Source organism: Miniopterus natalensis, chromosome 1 (genome assembly GCF_054644295.1).
Source record: "Miniopterus natalensis isolate mMinNat1 chromosome 1, mMinNat1.hap1, whole genome shotgun sequence".
Taxonomy (NCBI): Eukaryota; Metazoa; Chordata; class Mammalia; order Chiroptera; family Miniopteridae; genus Miniopterus; species Miniopterus natalensis.
Window position 1 is genome coordinate 11,357,672 of NC_142081.1, and position 22,839 is coordinate 11,380,510.

General features: G+C 45.3%; 1 protein-coding gene, 1 long non-coding RNA gene and 1 pseudogene across 2 annotated transcripts in view; 1 reads left to right on the forward strand and 2 right to left on the reverse strand.

The window, feature by feature from the left end:
- PTPN21 (protein tyrosine phosphatase non-receptor type 21) overlaps positions 1 to 13,465 on the forward strand; it is a 47,650-nt gene extending 34,185 nt beyond the window's left edge. The window contains exons 10-18 of the mRNA XM_016210114.2: positions 703 to 763; positions 1,407 to 1,488; positions 3,252 to 4,693; positions 8,691 to 8,828; positions 9,668 to 9,889; positions 10,280 to 10,408; positions 10,607 to 10,841; positions 11,271 to 11,431; positions 12,538 to 13,465. Of these exons, the coding sequence (XP_016065600.2) occupies positions 703 to 763; positions 1,407 to 1,488; positions 3,252 to 4,693; positions 8,691 to 8,828; positions 9,668 to 9,889; positions 10,280 to 10,408; positions 10,607 to 10,841; positions 11,271 to 11,431; positions 12,538 to 12,666 (2,599 nt within the window). The 3' untranslated portion in view covers positions 12,667 to 13,465. The remainder of the gene's footprint in view (positions 1 to 702; positions 764 to 1,406; positions 1,489 to 3,251; positions 4,694 to 8,690; positions 8,829 to 9,667; positions 9,890 to 10,279; positions 10,409 to 10,606; positions 10,842 to 11,270; positions 11,432 to 12,537) is intronic.
- Positions 4,258 to 9,119, reverse strand: LOC148094019 (uncharacterized). Its single transcript, XR_015714797.1, has 3 exons — positions 9,060 to 9,119; positions 5,511 to 5,568; positions 4,258 to 4,937 (listed from the first exon to the last, which is right to left on the reverse strand). It is a non-coding gene; the product is annotated as an uncharacterized LOC148094019 (long non-coding RNA).
- Positions 11,599 to 12,506, reverse strand: LOC148094020 (small ribosomal subunit protein eS1 pseudogene; annotated as a pseudogene).
- Positions 13,466 to 22,839: the final 9,374 nt, after the last annotated feature.

Below are 22,839 nucleotides of genomic sequence, written 5' to 3' on the forward strand. Positions count from 1 at the left end.
GCGATGCGTTTGCACGGAGTCTTGCTCCCCCTGGGATGAATTTGTGGGTGGCCCAGTCTCGCCTCTTTCCCCCTCTGCTTATGGTCACTCCAGTGGCTTTTCCTGGATGGACCAGGGGCAGTTCCTCCTGCAGGCCCCTCTGGTAGTCCAGGCAGATGGTGCTTCATGAGGAGGCTCAACCCATGGCGTGGTTCGAGGGATCTGGGCAGCAGGAAGGGGCCAAGGCCCCACGGAGGGACAGAGACTCACCTTCCTTGTCTTAGATTTATGATTAGATTACTTTGTCTTTTTGCATTGGAACTTTTACCATTTTACCTTCTTACTAACTTATTCTGTTATAATTAGGAAAATTATGTGTATGTGTGTGAGAGAGTATGTGTGTACACACACACACACACACATACACACACACAGACATACAGTGTTACCTTGGTTTTCGAACATCTCCGTGGATGAACATTCGGTTTATGAATACTGTAAACCTGGAAGGAAATGCTTCGGTTTTCGAACCCGCCTCGGGAGTCGAACATGCCGCCCGGCTTCCGCTGAGGGCAAGACCCCGAGGCCCAGCTGTGGGCTGTGGATCCCTCGGTTTTCAAATGTTTCAGATCTTGATCGGGCTTCCAGAACGGAGTACATTCGAAAACCGAGGCACCCCTGTGTATATACACACTCATCTCAAAGACGTGTCTTATTTTATAGGCAGACCCCCGCCGTCACGGTGAACCTGATTAGGAGGCGGTCGTCTTCCAGGATGACTCTGGTAAGGCAGAAGGAAAGCCAGGTCGCCGTTTTTCTTTTAGTGATGTCACATTCCTTAATAAAATAGGCGATGGCAGTGTTCATTTTTAGTTTGAACCACAAAAGTGTGTCGCTATTTGACTGTTTTTGACCAAAGAAGTGGTGATTTTTCCACTGGTTAAGCCCAATGTTGATATAATATTTATTATATTATATTACATGTATTTAAATATTAGATCCCACCTAATACTTAAAATTCTGACTATTAACCAAGAGTAACCAGAAGTTAGTAGATATTTAAAATACTGGACAATTTTGCCTAACAAGATTAAATATACTACATGTAAGCTTCTTATATTCAAGTGGTTATGTAAGAATCCAGGAAATTTTTGTCTTTTCCTCCTTGCTCCTAACTTGTTGGGTACAGCACGTTTCCTTGTGCCCTGTGATGCCTGACATCAGTGCATGGCCTTGGCATTGCCACTCTGAGAAACAGAGTGGCAGCTACAGTAAGAGCTACAGGGTCTTTATGTTTGCTTTCCATGTATAATGTTTGTGACTCCTTTAGAAGGTTTTTAGTGGTGAGAAAGAAGCCAGCAGAAAATGACTTTACGTGTTACAGAGGCCATGTGTTTTAACCCTGCCTCCAACTTGCCATTTCTCAGCCTAAACCCCAGCCCTACGTGATGCCTCCCCCACCCCAGCTGCATTATAATGGACACTACACAGAACCCTACTCTTCTCAAGGTAAGGGACACTGTTTCTCAGACGCCTTCCAGCGTGGTTACAAGGCAAATAAATCATGACGATTTGGAAATCTTGAAGCCAGTACAGTAGTCCTCCCTTGCCCGCGGGCATATGTTCCAGGACCCCCAGTAGATGCCTGAAACCGTGGAGGTAGCCCCTGCTACTGATGAAAGCTGGGCATGCCCACCCCACCTGCCTACCCCTCAAGGCCCCTCCAGTGCCATAGCTTCTCTAAGGCGGTGCTTGGTCATCTTTCCTCTGTCCCCATCAACTCAGCCCTTTTATTTGACTGGATTCCAGTCATTTTCCCCCATCAGTTCTTAGCAAAGTATTTTACGCATACGGGCTCACAAATGGGTGGTGTGTGCGGTGGACAGAGGAGCCTGGAGGCTGGGAGAGCCAGTGGGTGGGGTGTGCTAGTCCAGACAGGCTGCAGTGAGGGCCTGAGCTGTGCTGGCAGTGAGAAAAGGGGGTGCTCCTGACTCAGAGACCACATGTGTCCCAGATACAGGAAGAGTCCAGGGGCAGGAAGCATCGTGCCCCAGCAGTGCGAGCACAGTGATGCATGAGTCCTGCTGCTTTGTGGCTGTGTGTCACCAGCACGAAGTCCAGACACCAGACCGTGGTGTGTTCACTTTATAATCAGCTGTTACTGGAACGGTCATGGGGCTTTTGAATCACAGAAAGAACACTTTTCAAAGGCCGTTCTCTGAAGGCCTTGGCTGCTGCTTTTCCTGAGTGTTAGAGATCAGCCTCGTTAGTGTTTCAGGTGAACTGCAGATGGGCTGGAGGAAACATGCCTCTTCCCAGCCCCAGACAGGTACATGCACATGTAGCCACTGTCAATTAGATTAAGCTCCTGATTCTGAGCTGTGGCTCCCAGGTTTACTGAAGCTTGGGAGCTGGAGCACGGGCCCATGTGGCTATCTTACTATGGTTCTTCTTGGCTTCTGGACCCCTAATGAGGTATTCGGCTATTGGTGACACTGTTGGACCTGGAGAAGCTCAGATTCTGATGAACTATTGCCCTTTTATGTTCATTCTGGAAGCACCTATACAAACAAGCTGCAGTTCCATTTAAGGATGTGCTTACAGTTGGTGCTTGAAACTAGCTCCACATCAGCAGGCACATCTCCACCAGGGGGCGAAAGCAGAGTCCGTGGCCCTCTGCCTACAGCTCCCCTGAGTTCCAGGAAGTCTGTTTCATCTCTATTAAAACACATGTTTTTGACTTTCAGAAATAGACAGTGTGTGTGTGTGTGTTTAATCTGCTTTTATTGATTTTAGAGAGAGAGGCAGGGAGAGGGAGAAAGAGATAGAAACAATCATGCTTCAACATCAGTTGGCTGCCTCCTGCACATCCCCCTCTGGGGATCTAGCCTGCAACCCCGGCTTGTGCCCTGACTGGGAATCAAACTGGTGACCTTTTGGTGCACGAGGCCGATGCTCAACCACGGAGCAAAAAACAATGTTTTATGACTCAATTGCACTCTTAATATTGGACTTAGAAATGGTTAATCTTTATTGGGTGTCAAGTCCTGAACGCCATCCCCAGAGTCGGCAGGACCATCCCCATCCTATAGACAAAGACACTGAGGCTCCAGGAAGTGACCTGCCCAGGGTCACTCAGCAGGTGGGGGGAAAGTCAGGTCATTTTAGCACCGATTTTCAAAAACTACGTCATCGACATTCGTGACCTCTCTTAATATTTGTCCCTTTTTAAGATCTCATTTTAAAATGTATTTTAAATGTCGTTCCCCCAGATAACCTCTTTGTGACCAACCAGAATGGATACTATTGTCACTCTCAAACAAGTCTGGATCGAGCCCAGCTCGACCTCAACGGTCGCATCCGGAACGGCAGTGTCTACAGTGCCCACAGCACGAACTCCTTAAATAACCCTCAGCCCTACCTGCAGCCCTCCCCCATGTCCTCCAACCCCAGCATTACTGGGAGCGACGTCATGAGACCCGACTACATCCCCTCACACCGGCACAGTGCACTGATACCCCCGTCCTACCGCCCGACCCCAGATTATGAGACTGTGATGAAGCAGCTCAACAGAGGAATGGTACACGCGGAGAGGCAGAGCCACTCGCTGAGAAACCTCAACATTGGCAACTCGTACGCGTACAGCAGGCCCGACGCGCTGGTCTACAGCCAGCCCGAGATCCGGGAGCACGCCCACTTCACCTCTCCCCAGTCGGCCCACTACCCCTTCAATCTGAATTACAGTTTCCACAGCCAGTCCCCTTACCCCTACCCCACAGAGAGGCGGCCCGTGGTGGGCGCCGTGAGCGTGCCCGAGCTGACCAACGTGCAGCTCCAGGCCCAGGACTACCCGGCTCCAAACATCATGAGGACTCAGGTGTACCGGCCGCCCCCGCCCTACCCGTACCCCAGGCCCGCCAACAGCACCCCGGACCTGTCCCGCCACCTCTACATCAGCAGCAGCAACCCGGATCTCATCACCAGGCGGGTGCATCACTCGGTGCAGACGTTCCAGGAGGACAGCTTGCCGGTGGCCCACTCCCTGCAGGAGGTCAGCGAGCCACTCACCGCGGCCCGGCACTCGCACCTGCAGAAGAGGAACAGCATCGAGATCGCGGGGCTCACCCACGGCTTTGAAGGCATGAGGCTCAAGGAGAGGACCATGTCGGCCTCGGCCGCCGACGTGGCCCCGAGGGCCGGCTCCGCGGGCTCCCAGCCCAGTGTTCTCACCGAGAGGACAAAACGGGGCGAGGCGGCCGAGCAGGAAGGCCTGAGATATGGCCACAACAAATCTCTCTCAGACGCCACCATGCTGATCCACAGCAGCGAGGAGGAGGAGGAGTTCGAGGAGGAGAGCAGGGCACAGGCTGTGCTGTCCCCGCGGGCACGGGAGCCCCGGGGCGGTTACTCCCAGGAGCCGCAGGCGGGCTACTCCTGCGCCCCGGCGGCTGCAGGCGTGGGCCCTCTGCACATCCTGGAGCCCAAGTCCCACGTCACAGAGGCCGAGAGGCGGGGGCGGGAGGGCAGCCCCGTGCATGTGCTGGCGGAGGCCCAGCGGCCCAGGAGGGACGGGCTGCTGACGCCCTCCATGTCAGAGTCTGACCTCACCACGTCGGGGAGATACCGGGCCCGGAGGGATTCTCTGAAGAAGAGGCCGGTGTCCGACCTGCTCTCGGGAAAGAAGAACATTGTTGAAGGACTTCCGCCGCTAGGGGTAAGCCTCCTGTGTGCGGGTGTGCAGGGAGGTGTGCAGGGGTGTGCAGGTGAGCCTCAGCCAGCCCTGCACAGCTCCCTTTCAGCCAGAGGTTTTTCAGCACCTTCTCTGCTCCGGGAGTCTTGTCTCTGACTCAGTACTTCTGACGTTTTCCAGCTCTTTTTCTTTTAACTTTTTAAATCACACACCTCCTCCCACTTTACTGTATTTTTGTCTTATTTGGATTATATTTGAATTTGATTACCTGTGGAAGTAATAGAGATTAATTAGATTTTAGTGGTTTTTCTACAAGTAATTAGGTAAAATGAAGATGTCATTGTTGGAAGCTCTGTAGAAGGGAGTAGAGAGACTGAATGAAATGTCTCAGCAATGCAGTCTGAATGAAAAGGAAGCTAAGGCTTCGGGACTTGAGCCCACATTGCTTTGTTAGCTGCCTAGTAACAGTCCCTAGGGCTGGTGCAGCAGCCCAGGGCTGCATTTGTTGGGTTTGCTGGTTTGCTTGTGGGCTGTCTGAGAGCAGCATCCGTGGAATGTTCCTAACGCATCTGTATGTTGGACGTGTGGACAGCTTCAGATGTTCCCTGAGGGTTAGAGTGTGACCCTGGAGTTGGGAAGGAGGTACTTTGTCAAGAAAGCTCCAGGTCTCTTTGAAAGAAAGATGAAATGAATTGAGAACCCAAGGGAGGTCCCTTGTAGAAAATACAGCTCTTTAATAGTATAATAAATAACCATGAACTAATTAAGCACATCTGGCCGATTGGAAGCAGAATATGAAAGAGCATAACATCGTCTCTAGCTGCCTCTCCAGAGCGTTTACCGTGTGCCCGGCGTGCTGTCTGCCTCACCGAGTCCAGTTTACAACAGGCCTGTTGTTCCTGCAGAAGAGGAAGTAGACTCTGAGATATTAAGTAACTTTCCCAAGGTCACACAGCTAGCAAGGGACCAAACTGGAATTTTAAACCCGTGTTTATCTCTGCAACCTGCTCTCTTATCTGCCACACTGTTCTCCGTCGAGTTATATTGTATATAACATTTTGTTAAGTAGTAATTGCTTATCTAAGCTTTGCTGTTCTGTCTCTCCACTGAAACCTTTTAACTTTGAGCCTCCGAGCCTTTGTGGCCCTGTCATGTCAGCGCGTCCACTCTAAGTCATCTTGCTGCGTTTGCCCAGGCTCCCAGCTCCCCGTCGCCCATGCCTCCACTCCCCATGCCTGCACTCCACAGCCTAAAGCGACTAATGTCCTGTCCACTCTGTCTCCCAACTACTCCCAGTGTCCTGGCAGCCAGGACTCCTCATTTCTGCTAGACTGCAAACTCAGCCTTGAGGGCCCGTCGCAAGGGTGGTTCTCGCAAGTGTGGCTGTATTTTAGATCCTCTGAGATGCCGTAAACATCTTCATAAATAGGAAAACAATTCACACAGTTTTATTGTGCTTATGAAATAGATGAGTATCCATAAACTAAAACTGCTTGTAATAGTGCTACGGATTTAAATGTATTTTCTTTTAATGAATTTTGCCTTTGAATTTTAAGTTTACTTTTAAAGTTTTTTTTTGTGGTGGAAGAGTACATCCTTACTCACCTACCTGCACAGTAAAGGCCAGTGTCCCAGTTTGGGTGAAGGTGTGGGCTTATAGTCAGTGGCTCACGGTGGGACAGAGTATGGGCATGTTGTCCAGAGTAACTCTGCTGGGGCCCCTGAGCCAGCTGGACAGGCCCTTTCGTAGTTAATACTCTCCCCTAATTACGTCAAGAACTGTCCATCACTTTTATGTGACCCAAGTCTTTTCCCCAGATGATACTTGTTTTGAGTATGGTCCAGTATTTAAGCCTCTTGTCTCTCTGCATTTTTAATGGGCCTCGCAAGTTCTGCTAAATCTGAGGACTTGGATCCATTTGGTCTCTAAAAACACAGATTTCCTCCCTCCTTGACTTTTAAGACCTACAGTATTAATAAAACTATGTGATTGGCTTGTGCTTGTGTTCCCCTCCTTTCTCCATAAAGGATTCTCCGTACTTGAAGAATGTGCCTGGGAGCTGTAGCCAGGGGCAAGGCACACCACCCGAGAGTGGAAAAACTGGGTCCGAGCCTAGACCCCTTTTGTTTATTAGTTCCCTGCACAGTGGGCCAGACCCTCATTCACCAGAACCTCAGCCTCCTGTTTACCACACAGGGACAGTCATCTCTGCTCTGCCTGCTCTGGCTTTAAGTCTTCCATAAGGAGAGGCATGGAAATGCTTCTGAGTTGTGTGATGCAGCATAACTGATTTTAATGAAAGTAGTTTTTATTGTTTTGACACTGATTACCACCTATATATATAAAGAGGCAGCTAGGTGACCTCGGGCAAGCCATTTAATCCCTTTGACTCGGTTTTCTCCTTTGTCAAGGAAGATGACCCCAGAGAGTTGTTGGGGGATAAGGCGAGGTCCTGGCATATAGAAAGTGCTCAGATTTAACCTATTCCTGTGATGTTGCATCATACATTTAACTTACTGACATCCCAAGAATTGAAGAGCTCATCCCTGTTGCCATTATATTGTTTAACTGTTACAACAAAGAAACTCAGGTTTAGGATTAGAAACAGTGAAATAAATTGCAGACAAGCAGGAACATTTTAGGGTTCCCCACCCATCTCCACCTGCAGGGACTTGATTACTATCTGAGACAGGTGGAGTGGTTTGAGCGCTCACGCAGCTACGAAAAGGTTTTCTTTTTTTCGTATCCTTGGTATTGAATGGTGGTTCTCACGTAAGAAATCACTGTGCAGGTTGTGCATTTAAAACCACGTGCTTATACCCTAAGGGCTAAGTAAGGGGTATTTGAGGCTGCTCTTGACTCTATGCCCCTTTTTCAAACACTGGCCTTAGAACTGACAAACCTTCCTCCAGCATATCTGGGCTGGGGCATTTTGAGCCACCCCATCAGGGCTGGTGAGAACTGACCGTTAAATCTTTAGGATTCTTGCGATTCAGTTGATGTTACATTGGCAGTTTGAAATTGGCCATCGTGGGATTATTTACACCATGGAAATTAGCAAACTACAAATCAGAACCTCCCCACCAGAGAGCCAGTTGTTAAACATGTCTCAGCATGCCACTGTTTTTTGCAAATGTTAGAATCATGAAATTTTCATCTACATGGGAACCTTTCACTCTCCCTCTCTTCCTCTGTTCTTGTCTCCCTACCCCTTCCACCCTCCCAGGCTGGCAGAGCTGGTTTCATTTATGAGACAGAACTGAGAAAACCATCTCTTTTAAAATTAAGGCTTCATTGTTATAATTGTTATGGCTCCCAAGGAGATGTAGAATTCCTAGGGAAACAGCATTCTTAGGCTTATTTGCCTTAGAGAAGGAAATCATGGGCTTTGATAGTAAGTTTGGGAACGCTGTTCTCAGGGGACAGCTTCTGATGGTGTGCTCCCTTATGCCTGATCTTCCTGGTGTCATGGAGACTGCAGCCCTGTGTGCTTTTCCTGGCTTAATAACGCGGCAGTTCTGAGACGTGGGGCGATCCAACCCAGGTCACACAAGTCTGAAACACAATGCAGAACAGAGCGGAGAGAGCTGCCCCATTAAACATTCCTTTTTTCCCCCCAGAATGATTTAAACAACTAATTTACATTTTTAAAAAATCACCAAAGCTTATGGCAGTTGGGCGATTGCATTTGAAACGCTTTCCATGGACAGCAGCTGGTTTTATGGTGTGCCATGTTTTGAAATTGGGGAGTTCTATGTAGGAATGCTGTCTGCCTGGAGCCTCACCTCTCATTGCCACAGAACCCTGAAACCAGCCGCATTTCAAAACTCTCTATCTGGAAGACTTATCAGGGCTTTGGCCTTGAAAGGAATGTCCTCATGTTTGTCAAACAACCGCGTGCGTGCGTGTGTGAGGGACCGTGACTTCTCTGTTTCCAGTCTTCAGTCCATTTCTGAAAATTTCTCTTCACAGGGGTTGGATTTGTGTATATTTCATATATACATATAACTATTTTTATAGGGGATGAAAAAGAGCCGAGTAGATGCAAAAAAAATCGGTCCTCTCAAGCTGGCTGCCCTGAATGGACTCTCCCTGTCTCGCCTGCCTCTGCCCGATGAGGGGAAGGAAGTCTCTGCCAGAGCCACCAATGACGAGAGGGTATGTAAGGGATGTGGGCTGCGTCCCCTCGCTGGGGTAGCTGGTGAAGTGCTGCAGAACCGCCTCCTGAGATTTCAGTGAGTTTTCTAGCACATTTAGCAACCATAAATGAGTGTGAAGGAATTTTGTAATCTGGATCTCAAAATTGGGGCACATTTATAGCTAATGTCTTGATAGATAATTTCAGGCTAGAATGTTCTTTTTTTCTTTTTTCTGAATGTTATTCTTTACCTTCCAGTCTTCTGTGGCAGTCTTGATTTTTGATGGCTTTAAAGTTAGAGAGGAAATCTGCAAATGCATTTGAGTACACACAAGAAAGACAGCAGACGCTGACTGTCATTTTACTGAGAATTTATCTCAATAGTAAATAATTACTGAATTTTTCAAAATTTCTTTTGCATTTAATTTGCTTACCATTGGATCCTGGAGATGGCTTCCAATATTTACTACTGTTTTCAGTGTTTTATATAATTATATAAGATTGAAGCATTAGTTCATAGATGTTGGCATCAGTTATCCAATGCTAGGATTTACTATCCTCCAGGAGAATTTTTGGTTTCATAGGGGTCATAAAACTGACTGTAAATTGGAGAAAATGAATTCAACAAATTGCTTTAGGCCATTTTTCACCTTTAAATGGAACATTGCCTTTATTTCTCACCAATTAAGATTATTTCATTTGTTATTGTTATGACTTGGTAACAATTTAACTGGTTTTTACCTAGAATTTTCAATATTACACAATGCTAGACTTGAAACAAAGGATTTCAAATGTACAATCAACGTGCCTCTGTGTTAGGTGACTGTGTTCATATTGTCCCATGTATCCTGTTTTACAGTGTAAAATTCTGGAACAGAGGTTGGAACAGGGAATGGTGTTCACAGAATATGAAAGAATCCTTAAAAAACGGCTAGTTGATGGAGAGTGCTCAACGGCACGACTCCCCGAAAATGCAGAAAGAAACCGATTCCAAGATGTGCTTCCCTATGATGATGCCAGAGTGGAGTTGGTCCCAACCAAAGAGAACAACACGGGTTACATCAACGCGTCCCATATTAAGGTGAGGAGCATTTAGATTCTAGAATAATAAACAGGATGTGAAGTTTCGGTTTTTTAAATAAAAACATATCTTTATTGATTTCAGAGAGAGGAAGGCGAGAGAGATAGAAACATTAATGATAAGAGAGTCATTGATTGGCTGCCTCCTGCACGCCCCTCACTGGGGATCGAACCCTCAGCCTGTGCATGTGCCCCAACCAGGAATTGAACTGCGATCTCCTGGATCGTAGGTCAATGCTCAACTGCTGGGCCACACCAGCCAGGCAGGATGTAGAGTTATGAGTTAAATCACTTTTTAGTATTACTACAAACAAATGTATATACATGCCTATGTACATATGTGTCCTATGCACACACACACATTCATTTTTTTAACCCTTTCTTATCTCAGGTCTCTGTCAGTGGGATTGAATGGGATTATATCGCCACACAGGGCCCCTTGCAGAACACCTGCCAGGACTTTTGGCAGATGGTGTGGGAACAGGGAATTGCCATTATAGCAATGGTGACAGCGGAGGAGGTAAGTGCTCGTTTCTCTCATCAGTTTTTCTCAGCCTCAGATGAAAAGTTAATGCTGATCATGTGGGATCCTGACCTTTAGAGAAAGAGGCAGGTCGGGAGAGTGATTCTGAATCTCAGTTGTGCTGTCTGTGTGAAGGGGCATGTATTGCTGGATCTCGCGTTGTGTTTTGACTGTCTGTGGACTTGTCTTTAACAGGAGGGCGGAAGGGAGAAGAGCTTTAGGTACTGGCCACGCCTTGGTTCCAGGCACAACACTGTCACCTATGGAAGGTTTAAGATCACAACGCGGTTCCGCACAGACTCAGGCTGCTACGCCACCACTGGCCTGAAGATGAAGCACCTGCTTACGGGGCAGGAGAGGACTGTCTGGCACCTGCAGTACACCGACTGGCCGGAGCATGGCTGTCCGGAGGACCTCAAGGGGTTTTTGTGTAAGTGTCCCCCTTCCCAGCACAGCCTCTGCTGGAGCTCTTAAGTCAGCCACAAAGAGGAAGTCTTAATGCACCTGAAATAGCTCCTTTATGTTGTCTCCTATAAATTCTGGACTTGCTTTAAAATTAAGATTTTAAGTGTTTAGGGGCGGCTTAGCAGAAGTTTTTAAAGTATAACTTGGTAGCTAGTAGAATGCTGTAAGTGAGTTTTAGGAAGTTTTTCCTCCATTTCATTTTGGAGATGAGAAATTGGGAGCCCAGACAGAGTCCAGGACTCACTGAGACCACACTGTCAGGTGGTTGGGCTCGGTTAGCTGGCACCCAGTGCTCTTTGTCCAGAGTCCTCCCCACAGTGGAGATAATCTGAGAACTGTGGATGTGATATGCCTTAAGCCCTGAGTGTTTTTCTATTTTGTTGATGCTTCACAGCATACCTAGAAGAGATCCAGTCTGTCCGACGCCACACAAACAGTACAAGTGAACCCAAGAGCCCCAACCCCCCGCTGTTGGTCCACTGCAGTGCCGGCGTGGGAAGGACCGGCGTGGTCATTCTGTCGGAGATCATGATTGCCTGTCTGGAACACAATGAGGTGCCTGTTTCCTTTTTCTGGTTCGGGAAGAGGTGGGCTGGACACAAGCCTGGGAGGAGGGGGACCTAGTGATCTAGCAGCTCTTTCTGAACAAACTTCCTTGAGGTTTTTTTCCCCTTTTCCCACAAGTAGGATTTTTTTATTTGTCACTACTAAAAGTCTGAATTTTAACTTTGGACTGAGGGCTCATATCCATCAGCTTCTTCAGCTTTAGCACCTGTCTCATCCCAGTAGCTTTTCTAGAACTGCTGCCTTCACTGTGAAGTCCATGAGGTTTCCCAGTTCAACTTGGGCTTCTTGCATTGTGACTTTTCTCACAAGGACATCATGGAGCCGATGGATTGATTGGCAAGGCTGTTCTATGTCTTTCCCAGTGCTACCTGGAATCCGTTTATTAATCATTTCTTTCAAGTCACTTGTCTGCACCTCTCGGGCCATGATTTCCACCGTCTTCTTCAGGATTTGGTGGACCTGTTGATGCTGAGCATAAGAGGTCTTCTGAATCTGATTGCTGCATTTTTTAGTAAAACCAACACAGAGTAGATGAAGCAAATAACCACTGGTCGTCTCGACATCAACATGAGCTTCAGTCAGGGACTGCCATTTTTTGACCACGGAGCACATTTTGTCTCCATGGCAAGATCCATGCCATGGAAATTAGGCAGTTTTTGCCCTGAACATCTTTAGTAATTAGCTTGACTTTTCTAAGTGCATCTTCGTGGTTCTGCAGATCAGCTAGGCTCACTTCAAAAATAAGACCCTTGAGACCATCAGGTTCGATTTTGGTTCCTTGAGTTCCCGTGACTAGTGTTTTTCCAGTATTTCTTATGTCGATGTAGCTGGTGCTTTCCTATCACACAGTCTTCCTTAGAAAATGGATCAGCCACTTTCTTCTTGGCTCCCTTCTTGCCGACCGCCATGGTGCTGCTCAGAGAGCTGCAAGGTCCTCGGGTTTTTTTGGTATTTTGTTAAATAGGAGATGCCAAGGTAGATGAGATAGGAGATGGTCCGTCTCCTAACCAGATCTGTGACAGGACTGCAGCTCCCCGCCCCCTTTCTCTCTCTGGGGGAGCCCATTCCGCTCACCGCTGCTTCTCTCGATGCAGGTGCTAGACATCCCGAGGGTGCTGGACAAGCTGAGGCAGCAGAGAATGATGCTGGTGCAGACCCTGATCCAGTACACGTTTGTGTACAGAGTGCTCATCCAGTTCCTGAAGAGCTCCAGGCTCATATAGGCTCCCGCCGCTGCCGGAGGGCCCGGACCGTGTGAAGCGTTTACAGTAAGGGCAGGGCCTGCCTGCCTCACTTTCCCCTCGACAGTGTCCGCGCAGAAGGCGTGCTCATCGGGAAGAAGGGCGGGTGGGGGCCGGTGCTGAGGGCGCGTGAAGGCTGCGGGACCCTCACCTGGACGGTGCCCGAGGAGGAGGACTGGTGCCGAGGGCGTGGCCTGCCCCGCTCTGTCCCATCTGCAGCACTTGCACACATTCTGGAGACTGTGTTTTCTAGACAATTCTGTATTTTACTGAAGCTCTGCTGGGCAACTCTGGCAATCATTAACGCGCATAGATTTCTATCTTAAATGAGGATTTTGCTAATGGCATTTTATTTCATGACTAAAATATTTGGGGTTTTCTTGTTGAGAAACGGAACTTCCTGTGGGGATAATCCACAGATATGAGTGGTTCCTCTGTAACTTTGTATTTAAAACCATGTTATTATCTTTTGATATTTTTTAAAAAACCTTGGGTACTTCACAGTTTAGTAACCAAATCCAGACTACAAGAAGGGTCTAAAAGTGTTATTTTGAAGCATTTAGAGAGGATTTTTATATTCAGAACATTTTTTATCCTAAAAGTTCTATAGATTGGTGCCTTCTGCATTTCCCAGACGAGAGTTGGGGCCCTCGGTGCGGAGGCTGGGCGTGGAGGCGCGTTATTTAAAGGCAGGGAGTCCGAGTCACTGGTTCCAGTGTTATTCGCAGGCCTAAGCGAGTGTGTTTTGGTGAAGCAGGAAGGCTGAGTTTCGGAACGCGCTGCTGTGCGGCGAGGAGGTGCTGGAGGAGGTCGGGGTAAGGGTACGTAGGGTGGCGAGGCGCGGGGACAGCAGCGTAAGTGCAGGGTGGCACATGCAAGACGCCTTTGGTTTTACAAAAATGCAGTGTTATCTGTCCTCAGTCAGAGAAGCTGGGATGGAGCGTGGGGTTGACCCCCCCGAGGTAGGTGCCCCCAGGAAAGTCAAGGCCTGTCAGTGTCAGAGACTCCGCTTCTCTTGGAGTTCTTGCACCTAAACCTCTGTTCTTGAACAGATAAAATCAAGCTTATATTATCATGAAAAGGAGCCTTGAAGAGGCTTTCTTTTCGTTCAGTTGAAAGAGAAGAGTTGGTAATAGTTTTCCCTCATCGCCTGCGACCACAGCCGAAACTTGTGGGGCTACCGGGGTCGCTGCGGTATCCAAGAGGCGCTGAGGGTACTGAGTTTTAGCTCCCTAACCACCTGACTTCGCCCCTGAGATCAATTTTAGCTTCTTAGCCACCCCTACCACAGTGGGCAGAACAAGGCTGAGTGGGGCGGGGAGTGTCGCCTTAGGCCCAGGCTCAGGTGGCCTCGTCACGTGGGAGTCGAGTAGGTAAGGACTCATCGGCACGGTTACCTGAGGAGCCATCCCTCCCTGCTGAGGCTGCTTCTCCAAATTATAGGCTTCCAAAATGTCCAGTCGAGGGCTGTTTCCCCAAATTACACTATCCTAGGGGTGTTTCCAGTCCCCACGTTAACTCCTAAAGCAGTTTAACTTACTATTGTGAACACCGTGCGTGTGCTACCAGCTGCGGGACAGGTTCCCTTCATAACTGAGTTACCCAGAAGCCACCACTTCAGAGGGAGATTCAGAAGATGTTCGTGAAAAGGATTATTGAACGTGAACACATTTGTCGCATAGGAACAAAATATATATTTAAAATTTTAAATCTAAAACTGTTTTTGAGAGTCCTTTTAAAGAGCAATAGACTTAAGTGTAAATACTCAGAAAGAGCTCCCAGAAGGCTGGAGTAAACTTTCTTTTATGGTAATATTTCCCATCTCCATGCCATACAGAAGACGGGAGTGTTTCTGATGATTTATTTTCTTCCACGGTAGGTTTTTAAAAAATGCTTTTCTGTCAGGTTGAAACATTTTAAAGTGTCCCACTGACAAGAACATATTGTAAAACACAATCCGAAGAGTAATATATGGTATGTTTGTATTCCTCTTGTAATAATTTGATTATGAGAAAGCTACGAGGCCGCATTGCAGTTTGAATGTCACACTTACGATGTTGCATGTTTGCTTTGACATAGCTTCTAAGACCATGTAACTTTCTGTCCCTTTTGAATTTTTAAACTTTTCATTACAGTTAGTGAATATGAAAGTATTTCTGAATAAAAACAAATCTACATTATAGACTCTGAAATAATGTGATTTTCAAGAGCGAACTCTAAAACCTTAAGGTTTCATAGTTGACCCAGCCTGAACTGAGGACGTCACTGTCTGCCAAACATAGGCAATGCTTCAGTATCTTTGTCTGTTAGTTCCTTGATATTCAAATCAGAATTATCCAAATGCACATTTCCTCAAAAAGTAGATTGCAAACCAGTGCTTTCCAGGGGTCCATTTTGGCATCTCTGGCCTCACCTTTCCTGGTTAGTGTGGACCTTTTGATGAAATATTTTAGTGGGTACTTTTGAGCACATAAAGTTCACTTTAGAATATCACTTGGAAGGTTTGCTGGAGTCATTACCATTACTTTTTCTGGAACATCTGTGAAGCATTCAGAAAGCCCTAGAGTTTAGCCTTTAAAACCTTTTGGCAGAATCAAAACAGGAGCCATACCTGTGCTTCCTTAGAATCTTCCAGAAAGAGCAAGTTCGGGGCAGAAGCAGGGAGGAGAGTGTCGGGCTTCAGGACTGAGTGACGATGGTATGGCCAACTCTTTTGTGAAGCTTTCGTCATCAGAAGAATACGGTCATTTCAAATGGGTTGATGTGTTAATGTTCACAATCTTAAAAAATTTAAATATATATGTTATATATAAAATTTGATGTGTATTAAAATCTAAAACTGGAGGTCAGCTGGAACATAAGCACAGGTTTAATGGAGATTTGCATGAACAGATGGAGACAAGGATTAGTGTTTACTGTAAATCATTTTTTAAATCAGATTAAAAAGTCTTTTAAGAAAGGAACGGTTCTGGCTATAAATTTAGGGGACTTGCTTCCCATCAAGATTTCATGTGGAATAAGCTAAAACGATTCTTCCCAGTTTAAAGTTTATTTTAAAAAATCCAAATTGGAGGGAGCTCTCTTTTGAGCTGAGGAATATTTCAAAAATAGAGGAATTGGTGCATTAGGAATTTGCTTGGGAAAATGTTTCTCAAAAGAACATGAGTTTTTCAAGTTTCTGTAGGTAAGGGTTCTGTTTACCCTCGTGCCTACAATTAGAGAAAAATGAGGAAAAAGCAGAAAGTCCAGTCGTTTAAAGTTTGTGTGTTTGGGGAGGGCGGATAGAGAGAATTTTAGAAAACTTGTGAAGCGGTCCTTGGATGTTAAAGTGGCGTTTTTTTCTGTATTTTACTACAGGCAGTTCCCAAATAAAAATTATGCTCTCGAAGTTCAGGTGTTTATTGAATTATTGAGACATAGTAATATTTCCCCGTATGAACAATACCCTGAGGGGGTGTTAACTCTCTTGGTTTTTTTCTTCAAAGCTTATTTTAATTACAGGGGCTCTGAGGGAAGCAGTGGTAGAGGACCCAGTCACCCTAATCAGTGCTCCAAGAAAAATATACAGCAGTTTTTTCCCTGCTGCTCCCTGGTGGTGAGACCAGAGGAATTCTCTGTCTGCTTGGTGGTGGGGACTGAGCCTCAGCAAGCAGTTGGAGGCAGATCGATCAGTGTTTCAGGAGAGACCTAAGATGTTCATACATGAATACCCCATTGTTTGCTACAGAAATCCGAGCGGCACACGAAGGCTAAGGAACAGAATGGGACCTACGATGAGGTGACAGGGATGCCACCAGGAAACTGGCTGTGAGGCGGGGCAGGGGTGAAGGTGGCGGAATTGGCGATACGGCCCCCTGCCTTGCCTGTCCCCACTCCCGTGTTCTTTGGATTGTCACTAGCATGAATTGGGAAGTAGAGGAAGGGCAGGGAAGGAAGCTTAAGGTCTGCAGCACCCAGCAGTCCCAAGGCAAATATTCCCACGTAAATGGCATCTCCAGGTCACGTGTATGTAAATTAGGGGCTGGCTACACATCGTATTTCCAAAGATGTTTAAATTACCCCAATATGTCTGAGAAGTTAAAATGCTTAGTTTTCAAAAACTAGAGTAAATCTGAACTCTCTCCAATGTGTTGATGGGTTAGGAAAGAGTAACCATATACTAATTTTAAATTATGTTATAATATTATAAGTACAAATGAATGATAAGAAAGGAGTAACTGTGTTTGAACTAACTGTAGAACTAACAGTGGCTGATGTACTGTTCCAAGCTTTTGAAAATGACATATTAGGGAGGTAACTCTTTTGGTCATTATACCTTAACTTCCATTAAATGACTTTGTGGTGTGTCATATAAAAGGACATTTAAAATTTCTAAGACCATAGTGTATCCACACTGGCTATAGCCGTACACAACCCCAGGGCAATAAATCTGCAATTTTGACTGAACTGCTAGGTGGTTTTTAAACTGTGTAAAAAGACAAGAACTTTACTTCAATTGTCACTATTGACATTTCAAGTGTGCATGTGTATTTTAAATTCACACTCTAGGAGCAGGTATTTACTGCCAAAGAAATTCAGAGGGTTGGATTACCTGGGTTAGTCCTAACATGAGTCTGTCAGTCTTCAGTTTTGGGGTAGGCTGATGAAACTAGTACAGAGTTCATGATAACTGGGTTTCCGTTTCAGTCTGCTCATGTATCAGCTGAGAAAGAGGGAACAAATAAGTGGGGAATATAAGCTCAGTACTCATTTTTCACAAGAGTGCAAATACTGCAGGTCAGCCTGCAGCCGTAAATGCTGAAACTGTGCGGACTTTCTATCCTAGAAGTTTATTAGAAATCACTTAAATTATTGGACCATTGAATGAGCCAGGTCTTTTGTCACTTATTTTACAGTAATAGTTATAGTAATTTGATCTTAGAGTTAAGTCTCCTGAAAGGATCTAATGGTTTTGCAGTTTTACTGGAATAATTCCAGTTCAGTACTGGTTCAGTCCAACAAGTAGCCTGAAAAAAAGTAAGTATTCCCCCGAGGAGACAAACTTATTTCTAGAACAGATTTAATAAACACAAGGTGAGAAACAATACAAAACTCCTAAACCCACGTGAGTTAAGTAAAAAGGTGAAAGAAGAAACACACGGAAAAAATACTATAATTTATAACAACTTTTAGATTGGTAGAGCTCTAATGGCTTTTGTTTGCAAAGTTTGGTTTTGTGGCAAAACAGAAATTGAAGTAGTTATACACACACACACAGGGATGATTCTTAAATGTTTTTGAAATATTTCTGTTAATGTCAGAACCTCTCCATATTAGATTTTTTGTTTTGTATTAAAAGTAAGCAACTTAATTTCTTGTTGTAGAATTGAGCTATTATACAGTTATCAGTATACTCAATTTCTAACCCACTGAAAATGAGGGGAAAAATATTTCTTAATGTATTAAGACTTTTAACAAACCTGGATACACAGTCAAACCTAACTCAAAAGATTGATTGTTATTGGACCATTGAAATAGATTTTCCCTTTTTACTGTATTCTCAAGTAATTTTTTATATCAAAATATAAAACACTTAGATTTTTATCATACAGATGTTAAATTTTCCTATAAAAACCCCTCAGTGTTTCACTGAATTGTGCTTCATAGAGGAAGATATTCTGAATATAATTGATGCTGTTTAGTTCAGATAAAGAATTCCACTGTAACAAACCAGAAATTTGTTGTACGTTTCTGAGTTAACAGCATAGTAAATTTAGCAAAGTATAGCTTAAAAATAAATATTTAGGTAGCAAGTCTATTTAAATAAAAATTCAGACAGAGGTTAATATGACTTAATAGGCCTAACAAACCCAAAATATGGAGAAAATTTTTATGAATACATTATCTTGGAAAGTTGCCCTGTAATTCAAGCAATGCACTGAAAATTCTATCTTTTTGAAACAGTACTATAAATAGTTGTCTAGTATTATTTTATAGTTTAAAAAGCAATTTTATGTGCTACTGTCTAATGATCAGTAATGTAAAAATGTATAATCAGAAGAGCTTAATTCTTCTAAACTGTCATTGGTTTGTAAAAGTGTGTACATATACTGGGCAAATAAGTTTAAACGACTGACAATAAATATGTGAAATGAATATATAATAGTCTATTTTGCCATAAAAATAAATATTGAAGCAAGATATGATCTGTGTGTGAATATGAGTACAATTAAAGCTAATTTGCCTCTTATTTCTTTTCATTCTAGATCTTAATGCAAAGAGGCATATAATTACTCCTATTTCCCAATTGTTTTTTTAAAAAATAATGTGCTAATAATAGATGTTTCTTTTAGTAGTTGTCAGTCTGTCATCATCACACATCTCCACCAAAATCAATCACTTAAGAGTAAGAATGCATCTTACCAAAATAGGCAGCTTCACTAAGGACTTTGTGGAGCAATTAATATATTTAAAGAATAAATTATGTACTTCCCAGGATCAATTTCCCAGCAGGTCACTAGAGCTACTCACACAATTATCCCGGTAGAGGAACTTACTGTTATTTGTAAATGTCCCCTTCAGTTTTTGGTGGGGTTGTTTCTCAACCAGCAACAGCAGCAGGAAACTTGTTAGAAATGCAAATTCTTGAGGCCCATCCCAGATCTGGAAATTCTGAATCAGAGGCTATGGGGATGGGGCTGAGAAATCTACCTGAACAAGTTCTCCAGGTGATTCTGGTACATCAAAGTGTCAGAACCACTCCTTTAATAATTAATAAGCCGTAGATGTTCAATATAGATCTTAAGTCAGGATTCATTACATAGCCAAGCTACAAATGGTAGGCACTAAAGTTTACTTAGGTGATTTTTATTAGGTTAATGATATTTATAGCTGTGGTAGGCTAGATAATAGGCCCCCAAAGGTGTCCATGTCCCTGAAGTTGTGAATGTTACTTACATGGCAAAAGGGACTTTGCAGGTGTGATTAAGCTTCTTGAGATGGTCCTGGATTATTCAGGTGGGCCCAAAGTCATCACAAGGATCTTTGTAAGAGGAAGGCAGGAGGGCCACAGTGAGAGGTGGTGATGGAAGCAGAGGTGTGAGGAAGAGCTGAAGGTGCCACACAGCTGGCCTTGAAGATGGAGGGAGGGGCCACAGTGAGGGGTGCAAGCAGCCTCTAGAGGCTCGGAACAGATTCTCCCCTGGAGCCTCCTAGAGGAATGCAGCCCTGGCAACACCTTGGTTTTAGGATTTCTGACTTCTAGAATGGTAAGAGGACTTTTTTTTTCAAGCCACTATGTTTGTGGTAACGTTATGGAAGTAGTAGAAAACAACAAAACAGTATATATTTCTTGATGGTAAACTCAGGGTTTTTTGCTGTTGTTGTTATTCCTCACATGAAGGTATTTTTTCCATTGCTTTTCAGAGTGGGAGGGAGGAAGGGAGGGGGAAAGGGGGAGAAACAATGGATGTGAGAGAGAGACATTGACTGGTTGCTTCCCGCACGCCCTGACTCGGGGCTGGGAGCAAACCTGCAACCCAGTACGTGCCCTTGACTGGGAATCGAACCCATGACCCTTTGGGGCCAACACTAACTGCTGAGCCACACTGGCCAGGCAAACTCACCTGTTTTTAAGATCTTGGAAAAACTAGGTATGAAGTGTGGATCACTGTAGCAGATTGCTTTCCAGAACTAGGCTAGCACATGAGGGGAAAGTGGAAGAGGTGTTTCTACTTCTACATGTAAATTATTTCCATTTTAATTTCTAAAGACCCCAAGAATTCACTAAAATGAATCTTTGCATCATTTAGTCCAAACTCTTTTAAATTGAGGCCCAGGGTAAAGTAATTCATTGGCAACTACGCAGCTAATTAATCCACTTGGCAAGTTGTTGGCTTGCCCCATAAAAATTACTCTGATCTTGTCTGATTGGCTTCACTGGAAAAAAAAAAGTGACTTTTTAAAGTAAAGCTTCTCAGGAAGATGCTAATTTATATTTTACATCTTTAAAATGTGAGCGAATAGGGAACTTTTCATGTAACTTAGCCATTTGCTACATTCTTCCTTCTACATGGGGGATTTGTACTTTCTGAGTGTAAAAAGGAAACTTCTGTCCTGTTTCCCCCATAACCTGGTCTGCAGCTAAACCTCCTCTCCAGCTCAAACTAGCTCCCTTCCTGAGCAAATACATTCTCTCTCCAGCAGACAAGGACATGGGGACCCAAGACGCAAGCTCTTCCTCTTGAGAAGCCCATTAGTCTAGACAGGAGACAAACTGGGTATGTAAACAATATAAATCATTTTGTAGATGGACAATCTTAGATCCTAGGGCAGGCGGGACAGAAGTAGGGACAGTCACTTAAGGTTTCAGTGGTACACTCAGTGTGGGGTATCAATGAAGGCTCAAGACAGCAGCAGACAGAGAAGAGGGGGGTTGAGGGACTGAGTGAAAAAGTGAAGGGATTGAGAAGTACAGATTGGTAGGTACAATACAGTCATGGGGAATATAGTCCATAATATTCCAATAACTATATATGCTGCCAGGTGGGTACTTGAAATATCAGGGGGACCACTTTGTAAAGTATATGACTGTTAAACCATTATGCTGTACACCTGAAACTAATACAAAATAATATTGATTATAAACTGTAATTGAAAAATAAAATAACTATCTAAAACAGAGCAACAGAGGGAAATGACATTCTGAGCAGATAGGAAATACAAAGGCATGGAGAGAGGCCTCCTGCATGTTTGGGGAATGAGCAATTAGATGTGATAGACACTCAGGATGCCTGGGAGATGGCAAGAGATGAGCTGGGAAGGAAAACAAGACTATAAAAAATGCAAAAGGGCCTGTACTTTATCTTTTTAGCAAGAGGAAACTAAAAGGTTGTTTATTTTTAAAGAAGGGGTTGGCATGGTCTGATTTAAAATAATAGTGGCAGCCTGTATTTAATTATCATACAACCTATTTTTAATGGTTGCAGCCCTGTGAGGAAGGCTTTCTAATTACCCCCATTCCACCAGTTGGGAAGCACAGAGGCTCAGTAACCCAGATTAAGGTCACAGCTCATAAGAGTTAAACCCAGGTGAACTGGCTTGCAAGGCTCACTCATCTTGACTACGAAGCAGAGTTGAGATGGGCTGTGGGAGAAAGTAGCAAAGATGCTGCTTGAAGAGTCAAAGCCAGTGGTTCTCAAACTTACCATTCACTTCTACCTTCATACAACTTTGCCATATCCAAGAATCACTTTAGATATTTCTTTCAACCAACTCATCTTTTTAAACTTAATTTTTAAGGGGAAAGCTGAGGACAACGCTAACAAAAGTACCCTAAGAGGTACAGAAGTCAGGAAGGGTCACGGCCCTACAGACAAGGCCATATTGTTCGGGGCTAGGGAAGGCAGACGTGCCAAGGCAGGGCGGCAGGGCAGGAGGGCAGGAGGGCAGGAGGGCAGGCCTGGCTGGGCCCAGGAGCGGGAAAGCAGGAAGTTCCTGAGATGCCGCGAGCGAGGCAGCAGCGCCACGGGGAGGACGGGGAGCCAGGCAGCGGGTGGGAGGCAGTGCCATCACGGCCAGGTGAGGGTGCAGAGCCAGGCTGGGGCTGAGGAAAGGAGCCGGGGCCGACAGGATGAAGCCCGAGAAGCAGATGGGTGAAGGATGGTGGACGGGGAGGCGGGCTGGGAGCCGGCAACAGGGTTGGGGTATTTCAGGAGGTTTAAGAGACTGCAAGGTGGGGAAAGGAGGGGCTCCACAGAGGGCTAAGGGGAAGAACTCCAGAGGGGAGCGCTGAGGGGTCGGTGGGGACCAAGGAAAGGCTGCAGCAGGGTGACCTGGGGCCTGAGACACTGGGGAAGAGGCTGAGTGCCCAGCTCCACCACACTGCTCTGCAGTTGGTCCCTGAGCCCAGATCCTGAACATGGTGGTCAGCTTCCCATGAATGAGGACGGACCTGCAGTCCACGGATCACCGGGAGTCAGCTCCAGTACTCCAGGGGTACGCACCACCCTCTGGGAAACACTGGTGTGGGCAAAGGATCATAAGAAGCCTGAGTGAGAGAGTGGAATACTTGGAGGCCGTTGCTAAGTTCTAGAACACTATTCTGTTTCATCTTTTTATCCTTGTGCCTTGAAACTTTATACATTAACAGGCACTCAGATGTTCAATTACATTATT